The following is an 18,843-nucleotide window of genomic DNA, read 5'->3' as shown; positions in this document are numbered from 1 at the left end:
TCTGCTTGTCAGATGTGAGTCATCACTGGGTTCTCCCACAACGTTAGACCAATGTATCCTAAACGTTGGAGGGCCGGGAGCAAGTCTGAGGCGGTAATGAGTTTGTGTGAGAAGACGGGGTCAGGACACAGTGTGTGTGTGTTAATTAATCTGTTCCCGGGTGGGAGGAACTGAAGCGAGATGATGAGATTTAAGAGAGTAAATGGGTGTGCTGCACTCGAGCTGTCCTCTGTTGAGTGAGCGAGCAGGGTTAGAGGCTGGGCAAATGCCCGTCACCATAGTAACCAGATAACTTCCCTGGCCCCAAGTCACTCAGTCAGTCCATCATGACAAGCACAGCCTGGGAACATCAAACACAAAGAACATGGTGTCCCTAGGCATCTTCAAATAAGACAAAGGTAGATGGGAGGAAATGTGTGGGCTAAAATGTGTGTGCGTGTGTGAGTGTGTCTCTCTCTCTCTATGTGTGTGCTTTTATCATGCATACAGAAAGCATAAAAAAACTTTCTCATTACATGGCACTGCGCCTGAATTGTGACTACTCTGATGGCATCAACACCTGCCAGTAATATTGTTAGATCCAAAAGCCTGCTTTGAGGGAATAGCACCTGTCTGTGCATTCTGCACCACTGTCAGCTCGTCTCAGTGCGCGTATATAGGATCCGCTTTATTTTTTCCAAGGGACAGTCTTGGAGTCCAGGTGTGTGCCAGATCTGCTGTCTGTGCCCAGGGCTCCTGATGGCATCCAAGCCCCCGTGGTAATCAGCCCACTCTGCCTGCTGTTGCAGCCTGCCTGCCTCCTCCTCCTCCTCCTCCAGTGGCTCGTTTCAGAAACATCTGGTGGTTTACATGCAGCACACACCACCTGCCAGACGCCTTGCAGGCAGTGGCACCACTCGCACCTCTCGAGTCCGCCCCGCAACAACGCGACAACACAGAAATCACCAGGAATATCTAGACAAATTGCGGCTGAGAAGACAACTGCAGAGATAAATGCTGAGGGTTTTTAAGCCCTGTTCAGGGTTTCTGCAGATGTAGGCTGGTGAGCAATCTGTCAGATGATTTGTAAATGCTTAGTCATTACAATGTGGGACAACATTTGGGAGGCGTGTGTGTGTGTGTGTGTGTGTGTTTTTTTTTCTAAGATGCAGATTTTCCACTAAGCCAGGTGAAAAATTAGACTACAGCTCAGAAACTACATTTTGGACAACACAACTCAAAATACACCTTTATCTACAACATTTCTCTGATTGGTAAACATGAATAAGAAAACCAATGTTTTATGCAGCAGTTAATTCAATTTAATCATAGAAGCACAAGGCATTAACATATTTGTAATTTTTTTTTTTTATCAAATAACATTTATAAAACTATTGTGCAAAACAATGTCCTTTTTAATCTTCTTCAAAGGCTCTGCACCAGTGGATAGTCATAGTCCTCTTAAATTAGGAAATATAACAAGTATGCATATTTTAAACAGCAAGTTGTAAGCTTATACATTATATGAACATTTTTACACAGAACTGGATTTTAAGTGCCCCTTACTCAATGATAAAGAACAAGGCAGCTTTTACAATCAGCAAGAAAATTAAGAGGCTGTACAGAGAAAACCATAAAAACAAGCAATGAACTTTTGCTGTTTGGCAGACTCTGGTAAGGAGCTTTCCCAGGCATTTGGCTGTTTTAAGGTGTTGAAAAAAAAAAAAGACCAAAGGGCATTTTAAAATCTGGACAGGACAGGACTGTACAAACGTATCGGTAAAACTTGTTGAACATGCAGTCTACCATCAACTCAAAAAACAAAACTCACCAAAAATACAAAATAAATACAATAGTTAATACATTTCAAGTTATTCGCTGACCTTCTAGTCAAGAGATTCACTGTGATTATGAATCCGTCCTCTGTTGTCTCACATATGTACATAAAGGTGTACGCAGAGTGAGGGAGACAACAAGCTGGGCTGAATATCTTTTACCAACAGTATATTTTGATGTGAAATAAATGTCTTTTGAAACACAGAGAAATCAGAAATGTTTATAGGCCAAATAGATGTAAACACCTTGTGCTGACGTCTTTAACAGTAGTTCATGGCATCTTTGTGCATTACCACACTTTTCAAATATTCTGTTCCTTCTTTTTTTTTTTTTTGAACAGTCATCATTCTACATATGTTTTCCAGTATGTCTACTGCTGAGAGTAATTTAGTGTTTCTCTAGTTCGCACACATACAGCAGATGGTCCTCTGGAGACTTCCCATGGCTCTTGCTGAGGTGAAGCTTGATGGCGTGCTTAGTGGCAAATTTACGGACACAGAGCTGGCAGCGGTACACCGCCGCGTTGCTACTGCAGTCCTCTTGTGATTGTGGGGACAGGAAGGACTCCAGGGGCACAAGTTTCTCAGAGAGACAATGGGAGTCCCTGACAGTCTGTTTGGGGGACAACTTGGCCAGGTCCTTGACTCTGAACCCCAGGTGAGCCTCCAGGTGACACACGTAAGCTGCCGGGGTTCTGATCTGCGAGGCACAGTCACTACAGAAGAAAATAGGCTGACCAGAGTCCAGGTTTTTTAGGAACTTGGTTCTGCCTGTTCTCCTCAGCTGGTACTTGACGTTCGCCAGCCAGTGGCTTATGGTGGTCATTGAGAGACCTGTGAAACGCGATACATGCATTCTTTCCTGTGGGCTTAGGTCATTAATGATATACTTCCCCTCTGACGTCTGCCTCAGGCTGGAGGCGAACTGGGCCTGCAGGAGGAGGAGGTGCTGGGGGTTCCAGTTGGAGTGACGGCCCTTACGCTTGTGCCCGTGCAGGGACGCGTCGTCGTCATCGTGAGTAGACCCCACCACCTCGGCTTTGTCTGTGACGCGGGATCGTGACGGAGGCTTTGAGACGTGGTGGGACTGCGTCAGGTTCCTCAGCATGTCTGAGATATCTGACAGTGCGTTTTCATGTAGGGGGCTGGTGGATGTGTAGGGAGACACCACGGTTAGCTTTGCAGGGGTAACAAGAGACGAGGGAGAAACGGAGGAGGCCGTGGATGAAGGGGTCAGGGGGGCGGAGCCTACGGAGCCTCCTCTTTCACTTTTCCCCTTTGTGAGGTCCATAGGCTGGTCATCGCTGGGCTGGCAAAAACTATTATCGACTACACTTTCCGGCTTTTTGGTCTGTGAGGGAGGAGCGGCCACAGCAGCCCTCTCAGCCATGCTCTGGCTGAGCCTGGAGAGCAGGCTCAGGGGATCTTGGTTTGGCAAGGAGGGCTTGGCTGCTTTCCCCAAATGAATGTTCATTACTGACTGAAGAGCACTTAGAGGGTTGACAAAGGGCTGCTCTGGAGGAGTATGGCCAGTAATAATGGCGGTACTGCATCTCAGCGTAGAGGCCAGCGGGGATTTGACTGCCGTCTCTCTCTTGGGTTCTGTTGCCGGGGATGCTCTGTCGCTATGGCTTCCCCTGTCACTATTGGCTGGGGTGACTGCCCTCCATTCCCGCGGTGAGTCAGACTCTCCTCCCTTATGCGACTCTCCAGCGTCACTACTGCAAGGGGAGAGGTGGTTCTCCCTCTTTGGGGACAACTGCTTCACCCTTTGTTCTACTTTTGCTACTTTCTCAGTCACTTTTTTCACCAAATCCTCCATCGCCTGGAAGTTGTTGCTGGGGAAGGGAGACGACTGGCTGAGCGGCGGCGAGATGAGGGGCTGGTTCTTGGACAACGCTCCGTCCCCTCCGTTGAACAAGAACTTCATCGGGGAATTCTTCTCCATGCCGGCTTGTTGAAGCTTGAGGGCGTTGGGGAACTGGTACGCTGCATGGATGCTAGGGTAGCCCCCCCAGCTTGGATTCCCACTCTGGGCCTTGTTGATGGCTGATGTCACAGTGTTTTCCAGTGATTTGAGAATATCAAACCCCCCTTTAGGGCTCTCCTTCAGGTCCTCCTCAGTAAGATAGCTATACTTTGAGATGTCATATTTCTCCTCCTTCTCAGTTTCCTCCTCCTTTCCCACAGAACCCGCCACTTGCTTTTCATTTCCAGCAACCTCTTGCCGAGTGCACTCCTCCTCGACCTCCTCCTTCTTGATCTCTTTGAGGGGAGGGGAAGTGGCGGGGGGAGTCGGGGTAGTTTGGAGAGGTGGAGGAGAGAAGGTGGAGGGTGCCAGCGGGACAGACTGAACCCTCTGTTCGGTAGGTGTGGCCACCCTCACAGGATTGGGGGATGTGGCCTCGGGGAGTGTTTTGATTCTCTTTCCCACAGAGCTGGTCACCCTCAGGAAGTGTCCTGTCACCATCATGTGGGTTCTCAGCTCTTGCAGTGTATTATGGGAACTCCCACACTCCATACACTTGAGGATCTGAAATTTGTTGGATTCAAACTGCCACGCATAGCTGGCGCCGTTCTGGTGGCCGTAGCGGTTGTTGGAGGTGGTGGTGGTGGTGGTGGTGTAGGGGCTGGAGGAGGGTTTCTGTGAGGTTTCGCTCAGGTCGGCCTGCGAGTGCGAGTGCGAGTGCTTAGCTTTGGGGGTTCCCTCTCGTGAGCGTGGCGAGCCTGTGAGGTCCAAACCAACAAGTCCCCTTTTCTTAGAAGACATGATTTTGGCTGCCACGGGGGCCATGGGCTCCTTCAGAGGCACTTTCTGGTAGTGTTTGGTCTTGATCATGTGGACACTGAGGTCCTGGAGTGATTCGAAGGAGTGGCCACAATACATGCACTTCAAAACCTTCTGGGCGTCCTCCTTCCCCTCCATCTCCAGCAGGGACCGCTTGCGTGGTTTCGACCAACGCTTTGCATTGCTGCCCGCCCTGTCCTGGTTGTCATCGCGGTAGTGGCCTGTGTCGTTCATGTGGACTGTGAGCTCCACCAGGGTGTCATAAGCAGCGCTGCAGCCCTTACAGCGAAACTTACTGGCCCCCGTGAAGATTGAGCCGAAAAGCTTTGGGTTCTGCCTGTGGAGCTGGACTGTACTGAAGAGGCTGGGCTCGGCCTGGGGAGGGTGACGGCTCTGGGGGGGATGCTGTTGTAGTGTCTTTGCCACCGCAGACTGGTGCCAGTCATAGCTACCGCTGCTGCAGCTGCTACTGCTACTAGTGCTATTGCTGCGAGCCGGCTTCTCTGTGGGGGCCGACGACTGCGCCTGTGGCGGTGTGGAATTAAAGTTCAGCGCCGGTGACCACAAGGGGCTGGTCAAGAAGCTGGAGTAGATAGCCTTCATTTGTTCTAAGGTGTCCATGCCTACAGGGGGTGTCTTAGTGCCACCATTCAGAGGTGGAGTGACCAAGATGCCCTCGGCTTTTCTGGAGGGGCTCTCAAAGTCTGAGAGCCGGTCGCTGGTCTCGCTGACATGTGACTCGCTGTCCATCTCATGTCCCGAGAGCTCTGCGACCCCGGCTGATTCCTGGTCACATGCCTGCTCCTTGGCAGGCCCGGCACTTTGCTCCACAAACTCATCTTTCATGGGAAGGTCATCCTGAGGGGCTGAGGGCAGGTCGTCTGCTTCCGCCTCCTCGTCCTCCACCACAGTGTGCTCTGTCAGCTCCTCGGGAGAATAGGCTGCAAGCAGAATGGAAACAAAGAGAGAGGAAGAAAGAGATGAGTTAAATTGCAGGGAGTGAAAACGCCATGTTAGAATAACTGGAGAAAAAGTTTCCCTGCTATGTGTGCCCGAGGACTCCCAGGGATAAATGAGCCATCTGTGTGGGAGCCTTTAAAGCTGAGCTGAGAAATTACAGTCATCCCATTTCACCTCATCAACCGTTGAGGTGTTATTTTCCTCTAGGCGAGCCTGTATTTATATACTACCCCAGCCACACGGATCTTATGCCTCCCCTCTTTTCACTCCCTTCTATTGGAGGAAAACAAAAAAGAAATATCTTGGCAAAAACATAATGCGCCATTTTATTTATCTCAGGGCGCAACAGCTTGAAATGAAAACTAAATCTGAAATTAATGAAGCCCAATCTCACTGTGGCATTCTCCTCTGGGGTAATAAATGAGTTGGATCAACCTCCATCTGTCAGTTAATATGTCTGACGCCTCTTCATCTGCCTCTTCTCTGATTACACACACATACATACGGACTCTCTCACACACACACACGCACGCACACACACACACAGGCACACAGACAAAGAGCACATCTTAAAGAATTTCAAGAGAAAGATGTCAGAATTTTGTTGTGAAATTTTGACATGTTGAATAGACAGCCAACAATGTCATCTGGACTGAAGTGAGCTCATTAGTTTCCTAACATGTAGGAGATAGTCAATACTCTGGGCTGGAGCTGCATTTTTAAAAAGCAAACCTCAATCCGGTCCAAACAGGTGTTAAATGTCATGCAAACATAATACGAAGAAATTTCACACATCAGTAAAAAGGAAAAGAGAACAAAATAAAAAGGGATGGATAAAATGTGACTGAGGGAAAAGAGGGATAAAGAGGATGAGATCAAAGGGAGGGCCGTCAATGTGATGGCGATGCATAAGCGACGTGTCACTTTTCATGCTGGCGCCCACTGCGCACATGGAGAGAGACGATAAGTGTATGAATGCTTTTGCATGTACACACCCACATATATATACACACACACACACACAAACTCCTGTGTCTCCTGCGGTGACGAGCCTACCCACCCAACGCCAACTCACCCACCGCTCACCCCCTTCTTCCGCACTGTCACCATGCCCCCCCCCACCCACCCTCCCCGCCCGCCTCCCTCATTTCCTGTCCACCTCACTCACTAAACCGCTCAACTTAAGGAAAAACAAATAATGTCTGAAAACAGTGGATGGCCTGTGGACAGGTCTGAGGCCGTTAGGACAATATTGTAAACTAAGACAAATGCCACAGAAAGAAGCTGTAGGTATAGAGTTTAATGGTTTGGGCACAGTCGAGCCTGTGCATGTGGAGACAAACAGACACGCACACAGACACACACACTGTGACTAAATCCTTCATTCTCCCCACTGCCCCACACACACACACACACACATGTCCAGTCTAAACAAAAATGTCATAGCTGAAATAACTCTCATTTCCAGTGCTAACAGCCAATCTCTAGGCAGCCATGCGGCTGGCGCTGGTCTGATTTGGGCCCTGGGGGCACAGTCAGCAGGCAGCCCCACTGAGAGGCCGGTCTAATGGAGACCTGGCAGGTGCGGCCCCCTCTTCGTCCTCCCGGAGATTTGGTTTGTCACTGGGTATCCATTACCTGCCATTCTCTGCTGATAGGGCCCGACAGCCCTGATCAAAAGATGTCGTCGGGCCCCAGTTCGCTTGGCAGTCAGCGGCATGTTGTTTGTAAAAAGGGCCAAGCAGGGTGTAAATAAAATGACATGATCACTTCCCCAGCCCCTCATGTCCTGGACACAATTATGATAATGTGGACGTGGAGGGGAGGGAGGGAGGGGTCTGGGAGGATGGAGAAGGGGCCGAGGAGGTAAATCGCTAACGCTCCAGCAAACACACGAGGAAGACATCTCACTGCCACCGGGGCTCAAGCGGCTGCCCTTGTTGCTTTTGCTTTACTTTCTTCTCCGCTCGTCCTATGGAAGGTGTTGGTGTCAGATTCTCATTTGAAGGAGGAAATCCAGCCAGGATGAGGTAGTTAATGTGTTTGTGTCCTGACTAGCTGGTCACAGATGTCAGCTTGCATCAGGCGAGCCTGCCACACTGCTTGACCAAGTTGTCAGGTCACTTTTCTCTTCCTCAACAAGAAAACGCTGCACACATTTCTTCATATTTGTCTTCCTATTTCATCAAACTACTGCTATATCCAGTTTCATGTCAGGCTGTCACGACTATAAGCATTGCCGGACCACTTACTCGCTCTCTCTGTGGCTGAACTTCTTGCTTAAATGTTTTACATTTCATACTAATAGAGCCGCAGCGCTATAGGTTATTGTTCATTTGTCATTAAGCCTAGATAGCACCGAGAGGAGGAGAGTAGTCCAAAAGGATCCACTATAAAACCTACAGAGTCTAGCCGTGCTCCCAGGCAATTTAAAATGCAAAACAAAAACCATTATGTCTGAGCACTATCTGTTAATTTAATCCCCAATGACTGATAATCCATCACAGAGGGCGACAACCACATCCAATTATTCTCCCTGGCTTGACTGACAACAGAGGTGATTTATCAAGCTAATAAAAGGTGATGGGAGTATAGAGGCTCCCTTAGAATAAAAAAGGAAGAGGATTATGAATACAACAATACTCTTGGATGCAGTCTTAACTAATATCTAAGCATATGGTATAGCACCAATGTATGAGTTTTCCTGGTGTGTGTGTATGGCAGAGAGAAAGGGAGTGTGTGTGTTCATGTAATGATAAAGTGAGCTGATGCCATGTGGGGAAAAGACAAGAATCATTAGGTTCCATGAATGATTCCTTTGGGGAGAGGGGGGGTGGGGGGTGGGGGGGTGGTAAGAAGGGTAGGAGGTGCACATTCGCACAATCAACATCTCACTCACGGCTCACACAGAAATAGCAGTAACACATTCATGCAAACACACGAGCTGCAGAAAATGTTAGGCTCACATGCAGAGAGGACACACAACCTCAAATACACTCTCACGTAATTATAAATAAAGCTACTCAGTCAATTATGACACCCCCGCACCCCTCCCCCTCCCGCTCCCCCAAACACACACACACACACACACACACACACACACACACACTCATATGTGCACGTAGATGCAAGAGATGAGGAAAGACAGTGACATCTTGGCTTCCAGGAGGCATTCCTGTGGAGTATCATTTTCATAAACATAAGGGCCGCAGATGAAGCGGGAGAGATCATCTGATAGAAATACTGCAGTGCTGCTCTGACGATCAGGAACAACAGACAGGGCAGGGACACGGGGTGATTAAGCAGGAAGGTGCTGTGGCTGCCTCTAAAGCAGAGCGTACAGTCTCTCTCTCTCTCTCTCTCTGTGTCTCCTTCCCTCTGTCCCATGGGTTATTTTTCCTCAAGTGCTGCTGAAAGCACTGTCTGTTTTTTGATGCTGTGTTTTTAAATAGGCCTCATATGCAAGAGTGATAGGACCACATACTATCATGTGTTTCTCGAGGAGCCTACAGCGGCTCAAACATGCACACACAATTTAAACTCCACACATAGGCTACATTTGAGTGTGTTTTCGTGAATTTTCAAACGAGTCAATCTTCAAGCTATATACGACGGACTCCAGTCTGTTTTCTTAAATCAGCCCCTTGATGACCACAGTGCATATTCCTGGTCTGGCCTCCATGGCTGGAGAAACAGTCTGGGAGCCAGATCACACCCAACAGCAGCGGGATAAACAGGATGTGTCATTAAAAACTCTACCTGAGTCTGACCCTTCGTATCCAAATGACTGCTTGGTCTCTGAGAAAAAAAAAAAAAACACTACAACCTTGCCGCAGGCATTGTGATATAAAAAAAAATCCTAGTCCTTTGTGCGGTCATCATGAGAACAATATTTCATCTGTGTTTCTCTCACGTTAAAAGGGACGCTGCACAGACGGGAGCGCCGACTACGGTGTGAAATAATTAGAAGAAATGCTTGAACCGTTTGTAACTGAATCAAAATATAAATTACAATTCAGAGTGTATATTATAGTGTATTATAGTGATACAAAAGAAAAATGAGAATGCTTAATTAACACCCTAAGAGGAAAAACAATGTTTGCATGGGTTTCAAAGCTTGATTACCTCATTATTTATCACTTTATAACTGTATGCATAAAGAACTGTACCATGCACAAAGACACTACAGGGATCCAGGGAGGGGAGAGGAAATTGTCTACATGGGTGGTCCCCGAGCTTACTGTAAAGATTACAGGAAAAGTTTTATGGCATTGTTCAAAGACAACAAAAATCCAAACAACACACACGCACAAAAAAGACAGAAAATAAATGACTGGATACGGATTCCAGTTGAACAAATATTAAACTATGCATAATTTTTTTTTTTTTACGATCCAGGTGAAGAGCAAAGGAAGCGGGTTAGACCTTGTTGCCAAGGCCTTTGATCAGGCATTGGCTGAGATATTTGAAGTCAGTTGGTTGGTTAGTGCAGGGAAGGGGAGGGGGGGCTCAGAGAGGAGAGAGTTAAACTGTGTCACAACATGACAAGAGTTTCTTGACATGTGTACAGTATTTTAACTGGACCTTGACGCCCTTACACCAACACGGCCCCTCAGCGGGGGGCTCTTACTGACAGGAAACAGCTCCAGAACACTACAGGACAGGAAGTCACCCCAGTCTCAATCAAAAAAAAAAAAAAAGAAACACAAACCGCAGACTTCCACCCACTCTCTCAAGTTTCCCAGCAGCCTAAAACTCTTTAAATAGATCAGAATAATTTAGTCCAAAAACAGCCCCATTCTGTCAAAATAGCAGCAGATCAGTAACATACCTAAAATGCCTTTCTGTTGTACACATTTGTCAAAGTAACACACTCAATCAAACTTAGTTCTCTGCCTCTGTTCCCTTTGATCCTTACAGGCTGGTTCAAAGTCCCACGAGAAAATATGTAACAGGTGATCTGTGGCCATCTGAAAAATTAACAAGCCCTGACATTAAGTCGCTTTTTCAGATATGACCGGTGAAGGCTATCGAGTGCTACTCATTTTCTGCTTTTTTTTTTTTTAATGCATAACTCTGCTACTACATTAGTCTCAAGCTATCTGGAGCTATCATGTTACAAGCGATCATGGATGTCTTTGTCAGTTTTTATTTGTGTGTGTTCTCTACCCCCTGATGGCATTGTGAATACATTGTGTCCGCCGATTGTAGTGCAGGATGTGTGATATGGGAGATGGGAAAAACAGAGAGATCATTCTGGCCCCAGGCAAAGCTTAGGGCTGAACCTTGTCAATGCACATAGTAAGAGGGGAGAGAGAGAGAGAGAGAGAGAGAGAGAGAGAGAGAGAGAGAGACAAAGAGAAAGTGAGGCAGAGACAGAGAGACAGCAAAAAAGGGGAAAAGAAAGAGAAAAGGACGCAGACACTGAATGGATTCAACCCTCGGCTGATTGTTTGTGTTATGACCTCAAAGCTGCCAGCTGCACATACAAACCTTCGAGACCCGAAAATTCATTCCGTTTATCTGACATGAGACGAGCCACAAACACATAAAGGCCCACCCTCCCTCTTCACCGTAACTAACGTTAACACGTTAAAGAATGAGGTGACCGAACTCATAAAGACCCAGTTTGGAACTTGATGCAGTCACAATAAACGATAAACAAAACAGAAACAGGCACAACCCCCCTCCCTCCGCCCGACACAAACTGCTTCCACAGGTGCAGATCCAAGGGCAGTAATGGGGATCGAGGTGCTGCGGGAAGACGGTGTTCCAGTCCGCCATACACATGGAGTCTGTCTCGCCTGATGATATGTAGTCAGTCAAACTTCCTTCAACCCACTCCTCTGCCTCTTTCTTTCCATCACTCTTTCCATACGCCTTCCTCAAGTAAAGCTCCCTGAAGCAGAACCGCTATTTATTTCCCCATTCCTTAAAAACTCTTTAAGCCCTCGTATAACAATGCTGTTAAAAGGTCATCAGGTTGTGTGAATGGGGCTGGAAGAGGATGAAGGTGGGGCTCAAACTAAGTTTAGGTTACTCTCTGTGAACTTGGTCCAACACTCAAAGACTACTGTGTGCATCTTAATTTCATAGTTTATGCCAGAATTCTTTCACTCGCCAACATTTTTTTGCAGAGAGACAGGGATTTTGCAAAACAGATTTATACCTGGAGCCTCGGAAATACCAGTGCTCTGAGAGATTTTAAACAACATGGCAGTTTTAACCCAGTAATCTAAATAAACTATCTGAATACGTAGTTGTGTGTACCTGAACTGTCCATCACACTTGCATAGAAAAACTGCATGCAAAAAAAACAAAAAAAACAAAAACAAAAGTACTGTAAATGTAATAGATTAAATTTGCACCACGTTGCACTGTCAAGTTAGTTAATAATTTGAGTGTTCAAAGCTCTGTTCACCTTTGTCTTTGTTCTTCCTTGTAATTAATTGATCAAACTCTGAATTATACTGTATGATGCTGCTGTCATTGCAGTGTGTCCAGGTGTCTGTTTCTCTACCAGCAGGTTTATTGTAAAAAAAAAAAAAAAGAAAAAGAAAAAAGAGCTAAAAATGTATTTTTTCTTTAAGGTCTGGGATTAAACTGACACTACTGTAGGTCTGAGATGATGGTAATAATAATGTAGATAAATAATCGGGCCAAAGAACTGACACCAGGGTCGGGACTGGAGCTGGAGTTAACAATGAAACAAAGACACGGATTCAGCTCTTAAAACCAGGATGAAGTTTGTTTCGCTGTTTGTGGCCGAGACTAAACCTGGGACTGTTTACAGTTGAATCTTAGGGTAAAGAGGGGGAGGGCGGAGGCTGATGGGAATAAAGTTGGGGCTTGGGAGTGGGACAACCAAACCCCTCTCACAACACACAGCTGCTGCCATGATCGCCTAGCAACGAGGAGGTGATGGACGCAGCCTAAAGATGGATGGCCACTATAAATCACAGTAGTGTGTAGGAGGAGGAGGAGGCAGGAGACAGAGAGAAGGAACACGAAGAGGCCACAAAAAACAAAACAACTGTTTTTTTTTGTTTTTTTTTACTTTTCTGTAGCAGCAGCAGAGCTGGCCTTGCCTTGACCTTTCACTGTACTCTTTTATTCATGGTTGTTGGGGAATAGTGCAGGGCTGTGGACACTTCTAGGCCAAGCTAAATGGAAACTTGTAGGTAATCATTACACTGGGCTATATTGGATCCAATGGATCATTTTATAATCTATAATTGCAATAAGCTCCATCGAGTCTTGTGTGTGCCCTTCGGTGTCTGGAGTTTTTTTTTTTCTTCATGATTCCACTAACTTTTTAAAGATGATAATAATGACAGACTACACCTTTCATAAAGCAACCCTCCAGGCAAGGCAATCTGGGTAGTGTAGTTGCGGGATAAACATCCCTGGGCTATCTGATTATGGCCTACTGCTGCGGCACTGGTGTCTAGTAACACTCAGAGAGAGCGCTCAGCCATCCATCACACAGTGAGTGTCTGTCTAAGGCTTTCCACCCTGCTTCTTCTCGTCCTGGCTCTCCAGTTACAGCCATACACGGCCGGCCTAAATAATATTCTTCATGATAAATGGCACTATAAGCCTGGTATCCATCATTAATCTGATTTTTAAAGAAGCATCCATCTTGGAGAGAGCCTGTTAGGGCCACGGGAGAGCAGAGCAGCTCGGGTTCATTTAAAGGCCAGGCTGCTGCATGAGTGATACCTGTCAGCTCTGCTCATCAGGGAGCAGCACACACACACACACACACACACACTATTATAACATTAAACATTGACGCCATATGGCCACACGTGTGCACACACACATGCTCACCTCTACAGAGCCCCTGTGAATGTCTGCTGTGCATATATTATGTGTACACAACACTAACACACTTGTCGGACATAAAGCATATTTCTCCGCTTCATTCAGACATCTAGAGATGTGTCATGGTAGAACATTCTGTCACTCATCACAACACAACTCAGTGTAACTCAATCCTCCTTGTCATCTCGAAAAAATCTCCCCTCCCAAACACATCTCCTCAAGGGTTTGAGGAAAACTCACTCTTCCCTGGAAAAACTCTCTCTCATACAAAAACGACAGACTCTTTTTTTCTAGCTCTCTATTCCTCTGTCTCTCCCCACTGACTCTGCACCTCATTCTCCATTCCTCTCCTTCTCTTTGTCTCCCTCTGTCCACTCTCTGTCTTGTTTCCCCCTCTTTCACTCTCTCTCTCTCTTTCTCCTCCTCTCTGCCCCCTATCCACCTCCCTTCTCTGTGTGTCTGGTAAAGCCTGTTTGATAAATGACACACGTCACCGTGTCAGAAGCGAAGGGTGGGTCAGTGATAAATGACTCTGTTGAAAAGGAAATCGGCTCTCTGGCATGGCCGAGCTATTCTCCTCCTGGATTGGGTTTCAGGACCCCTGAAGACCGGAGCGGCTCAGTTTCCCCGAAAAGAGCACACATCCCACCAGGCTCTGACGCTCTCTACCTCTGGGAGGGGTGGGAGAATGAGAGAGAGAGAGAGAGGGTGGGTGGGAGTTGGGTTGGAGGGATCCAGTCTGTCCCAATTGTCGCCACAGTGCAGCTGCATCTATCACAACAGCGGTGGGACTATTTTTACAAAGCCTCCGACTCAGTGCCCAGACAGCAGTCCCGGCTGAAAACCTCGGCTGAAAGCACACTGAAAGCTGAAAGGAAGAGTGGAGGGCTAACGGTTTTCTATTTGTGACACTACTACAGCACTTACACTCCTCTTTCTCTCCCCGAGTCCAACCCTATGGCTTGACATCTGCCAAGTGTGTGTTAAAAAGGAGAGAAGGCCCATTTCACCGCCCCCGCTCTTCTTCTCCTTTTCGTCCCCACCACCAACCAACCAGCACCTCCTCCTCCTCCTCCTCCTCCTCTTCTCCCCCCCTCTCTGCCCTCCTTCTCTCTTCTCCTACACTCTCTCTTTCACTCACTGGCTGGCAGGGTGGCACTGTTATCATTACACAGGCAGGATTTATGGAGTCGGAGCCTATGGCAAAAACAAAAAGGCATCTGTCAATACCTGTGGGAAACACTCTGTCAGCCCTCCTCCTCCTCCTCCTCCTCCTCCTCCTCCTCCTCCTTCCACTGGTGCTCACAGCCTCATTAGGTATGCACTTATCAGACACATAGATCACAGACGTGACTCAACCTCACCGGAATCCAGCCACAGGACTTTCATTAGCAACAGGCCCTGCAAGGCCAAAACATTCGCTACGCTCACACCTGCAAACAACGCCAAGCGGAGGCGGGTTGTTGTTAAAGCTCGCTAACGCTGTCAGTCCGTATGTTGGCCGAACAATTAGGTCCCAGCTCGGGCTCCCCTGCTGCTTCCGTAAAGGCAGGCTTTTCACACATAAACTACAGGAAGGCAGACAGATATAAAAACAGCTTACTTCACATGACTGCTGCTTTTACAACCTCAGTCACAACATGTGCGCATGTGCCTGTAACGTGCGCCGTGAATGCTCGTGTCTTTACAAGCACCAGTACTGCCATGTTTGTGTGCAATATGACGACATATGTATACTGTATAGGTAATGCGTGGAGACAGAGAGAAAGGAGGAGGATAAGAAGAAACTAGGCGACGTAAAAGGCTTACAGGGTCAGGAGAATTATGGCCCGACCCCAACAGGGGGGCTACAGTTACAATTCCTTTCATCGCTATCACTAGCCAAACAGCGCACGCACGCACACATGCACGTACACACACACTTGAACCCAACAAATCAGAAAGTGCCTGTTGATCTGAGCATGCACAGACACACTCACACACTCACACACACACACTCAGAAAGACATGAGTGATGGCTGCCAGTCTGGCAGCTATAATCCTGACCCTGCAGAAAGAGGAGACCGTTGCCCTGGTCCACATCAGACTCCCCCACCCCTCTACTTCAGTGTTGGACTCACTCACAGACAAATGACCAGAGTACAGGTTATGACAGAGAAAAGGGGGAGAGGGGGTGTCTCTCTCTCTCTCTCTCTCTGGTGGCCTGACAGCGCACTGACACACACAACCCTCTAAATACTGCAAATACACTGCCACCCCTCTGCAGACATACTGTGCAGGTTAGACATTCCAGTGGAATAGCTGCGTCTTTGCCCATGTGCTGTAAAGCCGATGTCGACTTCCTGTTAAGTCGGAGGGGTTTTTCAACTTTCTGCAGCCGTTTCAAACAGCTCCGAGCTCCGGGGCTCCGGCTTTTGCAGCGCAGCAAAAGGAAGGAGGTCTGTACAGTATTTCCACAGCTGGGAGAGTGTTTTTCTCATGTTTGCTCGGCTGTTTACGTGGCCAGCTGCCCTTGGTTGTTAAGAGCACTCAGACCTGACCCAGGTACGCAGGCCCATTTGTCACCTGCAGCGGAAAATTGAGTTACAGCACAACCAAAGGCGAGCGGCTCTGTGTAATATCAAGTTGATTACATCAAAGTGGTGGCAAACCTCATTGGGCTGGGCACCCCGAGCTTGTCATCTCCAATCACAGGGCCTGTCAGGACTCCATCAGCCTCACGGCTAATTGGACCAACGCTAATGAAGCAGGCAAAACAAGTTTTCTACTGTGGAGAGAGGGAGAGAGAAACCCTCTCACACGGAGGAAGGAAAGAAAGAGAGGGAGAAGCGGAGAGAGTGTGTTTGAGAGACAATGAGAGCAAGGCAGGGTGTGTGTGTATGTGCAGGGGTGGGTGGAGGGGTGGGGGGGTAGATTTTTCATGCAAGTCTCAAGGTTGCAGTGGGCTGACTCTCCCCCTAAGTCCCTAATCAAGGCCCATCATCTGTCATCCTTTTCTTTGCTCTCTCTATCACCATGCTCTGTGCTGCAATCAATTCATCATCACCCTTTGTGTGCCACTGAACAGTTGACAACTTTATAACTTGCAGCTGCACGGGCTGACTGACAGGGGTGGAAGGGGAGCATGAAAAAATGAAGAAATGAATAGATGAATGAATGAACAAAGAAGCGTGGTTTAAGAGAGAAAAAGTTGTTTTCTAAAAACACAAAACGATCTATATTACAGCCTTTTATTCCCTTTCGTCAACAGAGAAACAGCAGTGTAGCAGGGAGGAGAGAGTGGAGTGGAGAGGAGGAGATGAAAAAAAAAAAAAACATCCTTCTCACTGATCTGAAATCAGAAAGCTTTCAGTCATTCTTTATGTGCTCCCCGCGGCCACTCTGAGCCAGTGAGCATGTACATTAGGCTAGGGCATTTTGATGAAATAAAAGCCCAGGCCAGCTTATGGCTAAACAGAATGGGAGCACTCACTCAGCCTGTCTCTGATTGACCATTAAAGCCATTGATGAATGGGCCTGTCAGGGGAGAGACAATTAAATCAAACATGAAACAAAGCCGTTGTGACGGCCCGGTCTGACAGAGCAAACCCATTCCTCCCCTCCATTACATAGCACACGGCTCCTTTTACAACCCCTAACCCACTCCTCCCGCCTCCTCTACCCACTGAGTGTGTATGTGTGTGTGTGTGTGTGTGTGTGTGTGTGTGTGTTCAAAGTGAACAAGTGAGCATGTGCACATAGGAGTGTGATGTTCTCTACTGGAAGTGTGTGCGTCTGTCTGTGTGTGTGATGTCTCACTGTGAAACCACTTTGTCCCTCCTTCTTTCACTTTTTGGTGAGTTACTTGACCATTAGAGTGAGAGAAAGAGGGAGCGAGAGAGAGTGTGTATGTGTGTGTGTGTGTATGAGAAAGAGAGAGAGAGAGAGGGGCAGAGAGAGTAAAAAGTACACAGGGCCTTTCAAAGTGGTTTAAACGTGACGTCAGGGGCCTGCAGCACATGGTGGGAAGTGATTTTCTGATGCAAATCGGGAAGGATCAGATCAAAGCCGCATGACAGCCAATCAATCAACCGTCAAATCAGACATGGCAACTGTCGATTATGGCTCCTTCCAGCCCACGAAACCCCATTGTCTGCCCTCAAATTGTTTATCTTATCCCAAGAAAAAGAAGAAAGAAAAAAAGCTCAGAGGTAGGGGCTTTTTTCCGCTTGTGCAAAGAAGTTATGCGCTCGAATCAAATGCGCACAAAGCCTTTCACGTCCAGTCCCCCCCCCAACCCCCCCTTATGACACGCCTCGGGCACTCACCATCAAGAAAACACTGCTTATATGGAGAGGGTTTATTCTCACACATCTAATAAACATCGGTCAACTATCAGGGATTTCAAGTTGGGAACAATAGGAAGCGAAAGTTTACAGCAAAGCCAACTCATCCGATGGGACTAAACAGTGTGGCTGCGCGGCGTGGAGAGCGAAAACGCAGATCTGTTTGTTTCTATATAGAAAGTGTACACATCCGTTTTCTAAAAGACAACAGTTTCTATGAGGTCAGGTAAGAGTAGCCAAGAGTGACAAAGCGCATCGTTTAGAAAACACAGTGGGGGGAAACGGAAATGCGGTGACTGTAAAGTGAGCTTTACAAAACAAAGGTAACATCCGCAGCTTTGTGATAGTATAGCCTTAGATTTATTTACGCACATTATAGTTGGATACACACACATACCTGCTGCGCGCCTGGGCGCCTCTTGTTTCCTCCGTGGCATTTTTTATTTGTGGGGATTTCCGCGAAACTCTTCTTCTCCTTCTTCTTTCTTTTTTTTTCTTTTTGATTTGATATGCCCCCTCGCTGTATCCGGGAGGATCCACCTCTACTCAAAGAAGATTCACGCCTTCGTGTAGTAGACTGCACAACATCGGGGAGTCCGATGGAAAGGAAAACTAAAAATCATCGTTACGGAATCGCGAGCCTGCGGCGAAAAGTCAGCGGAAAAAAACAATAAATAAAGGAGGTGGCGGCGGGTGGGAGGACTATTTAGTTATTTTGGTGTGGTCGCGTTAAGAATGTAAGCGGTGATAGCCCAGCGTCCACCTCGGCTGCCTGGTCTGGCAACAGGCAAAGTTGAGGGATAAGAGAGACGATCGCGTCACTCACAGCAGGAGAATGGGCAAACCCACCGCTCCGTTAACTCTTTACTTCTCAGGGGCGGACACCACACACACACCGAGTGTCCTCCTACAGCCTATAGTGTGTACTGGATGCTGCTGGACAGTTTGAGGCATTCACTGATTCAGTCTGTATTAAAGTGACAGCCAGTTTTTTTTATTTTATTTTTTTTTATAATAGGCTACTCTCATAATACCTTCATTCACACTGAAATAGGGTAATTTAGGCTACATCTACCGGTGGTGATGCACAACTGAAGGTAATTTAGGTCAATACTGTGAAGGATATTAT

The 18,843-nt window shown here is 47.3% G+C and overlaps 1 protein-coding gene across 1 annotated transcript; it reads right to left on the bottom strand.

Annotated features, from left to right (window-relative positions):
• Window positions 1-1,278: 1,278 nt before the first annotated feature.
• Window positions 1,279-18,628, bottom strand: tshz3a (teashirt zinc finger homeobox 3a). The gene is made up of 2 exons (XM_085779811.1): window positions 18,112-18,628; window positions 1,279-5,543 (listed from the first exon to the last, which is right to left on the bottom strand). Exons 1-2 carry the CDS (start codon window positions 18,149-18,151, stop codon window positions 2,203-2,205), a joined length of 3,381 nt encoding a protein of 1,126 aa, XP_085635937.1. The 5' UTR covers window positions 18,152-18,628; the 3' UTR covers window positions 1,279-2,202.
• Window positions 18,629-18,843: the final 215 nt, after the last annotated feature.

Source organism: Trachurus japonicus, chromosome 6, assembly GCF_045865225.1.
Source record: "Trachurus japonicus isolate A0001 chromosome 6, Traja_1.0".
NCBI lineage: Eukaryota > Metazoa > Chordata > Actinopteri > Carangiformes > Carangidae > Trachurus > Trachurus japonicus.
The sequence above is the reverse complement of the archived record's forward strand: the minus strand, read 5'-3'. Positions and strand labels throughout refer to the sequence as shown.

What these genes read in the sequence shown, in the direction of transcription:
- tshz3a (XM_085779811.1), bottom strand. Translation starts at nt 18,151, where the DNA reads ATGCCACGGAGGAAACAAGAGGCGCCCAGGCGCGCAGCAG. An exon ending in GGCGCCCAGGCGCGCAGCAG is followed by an intron (nt 5,544 to 18,111) that starts GTATGTGTGTGT and finishes TTCTGCTTGCAG; the next exon opens with CCTATTCTCCCGAGGAGCTG.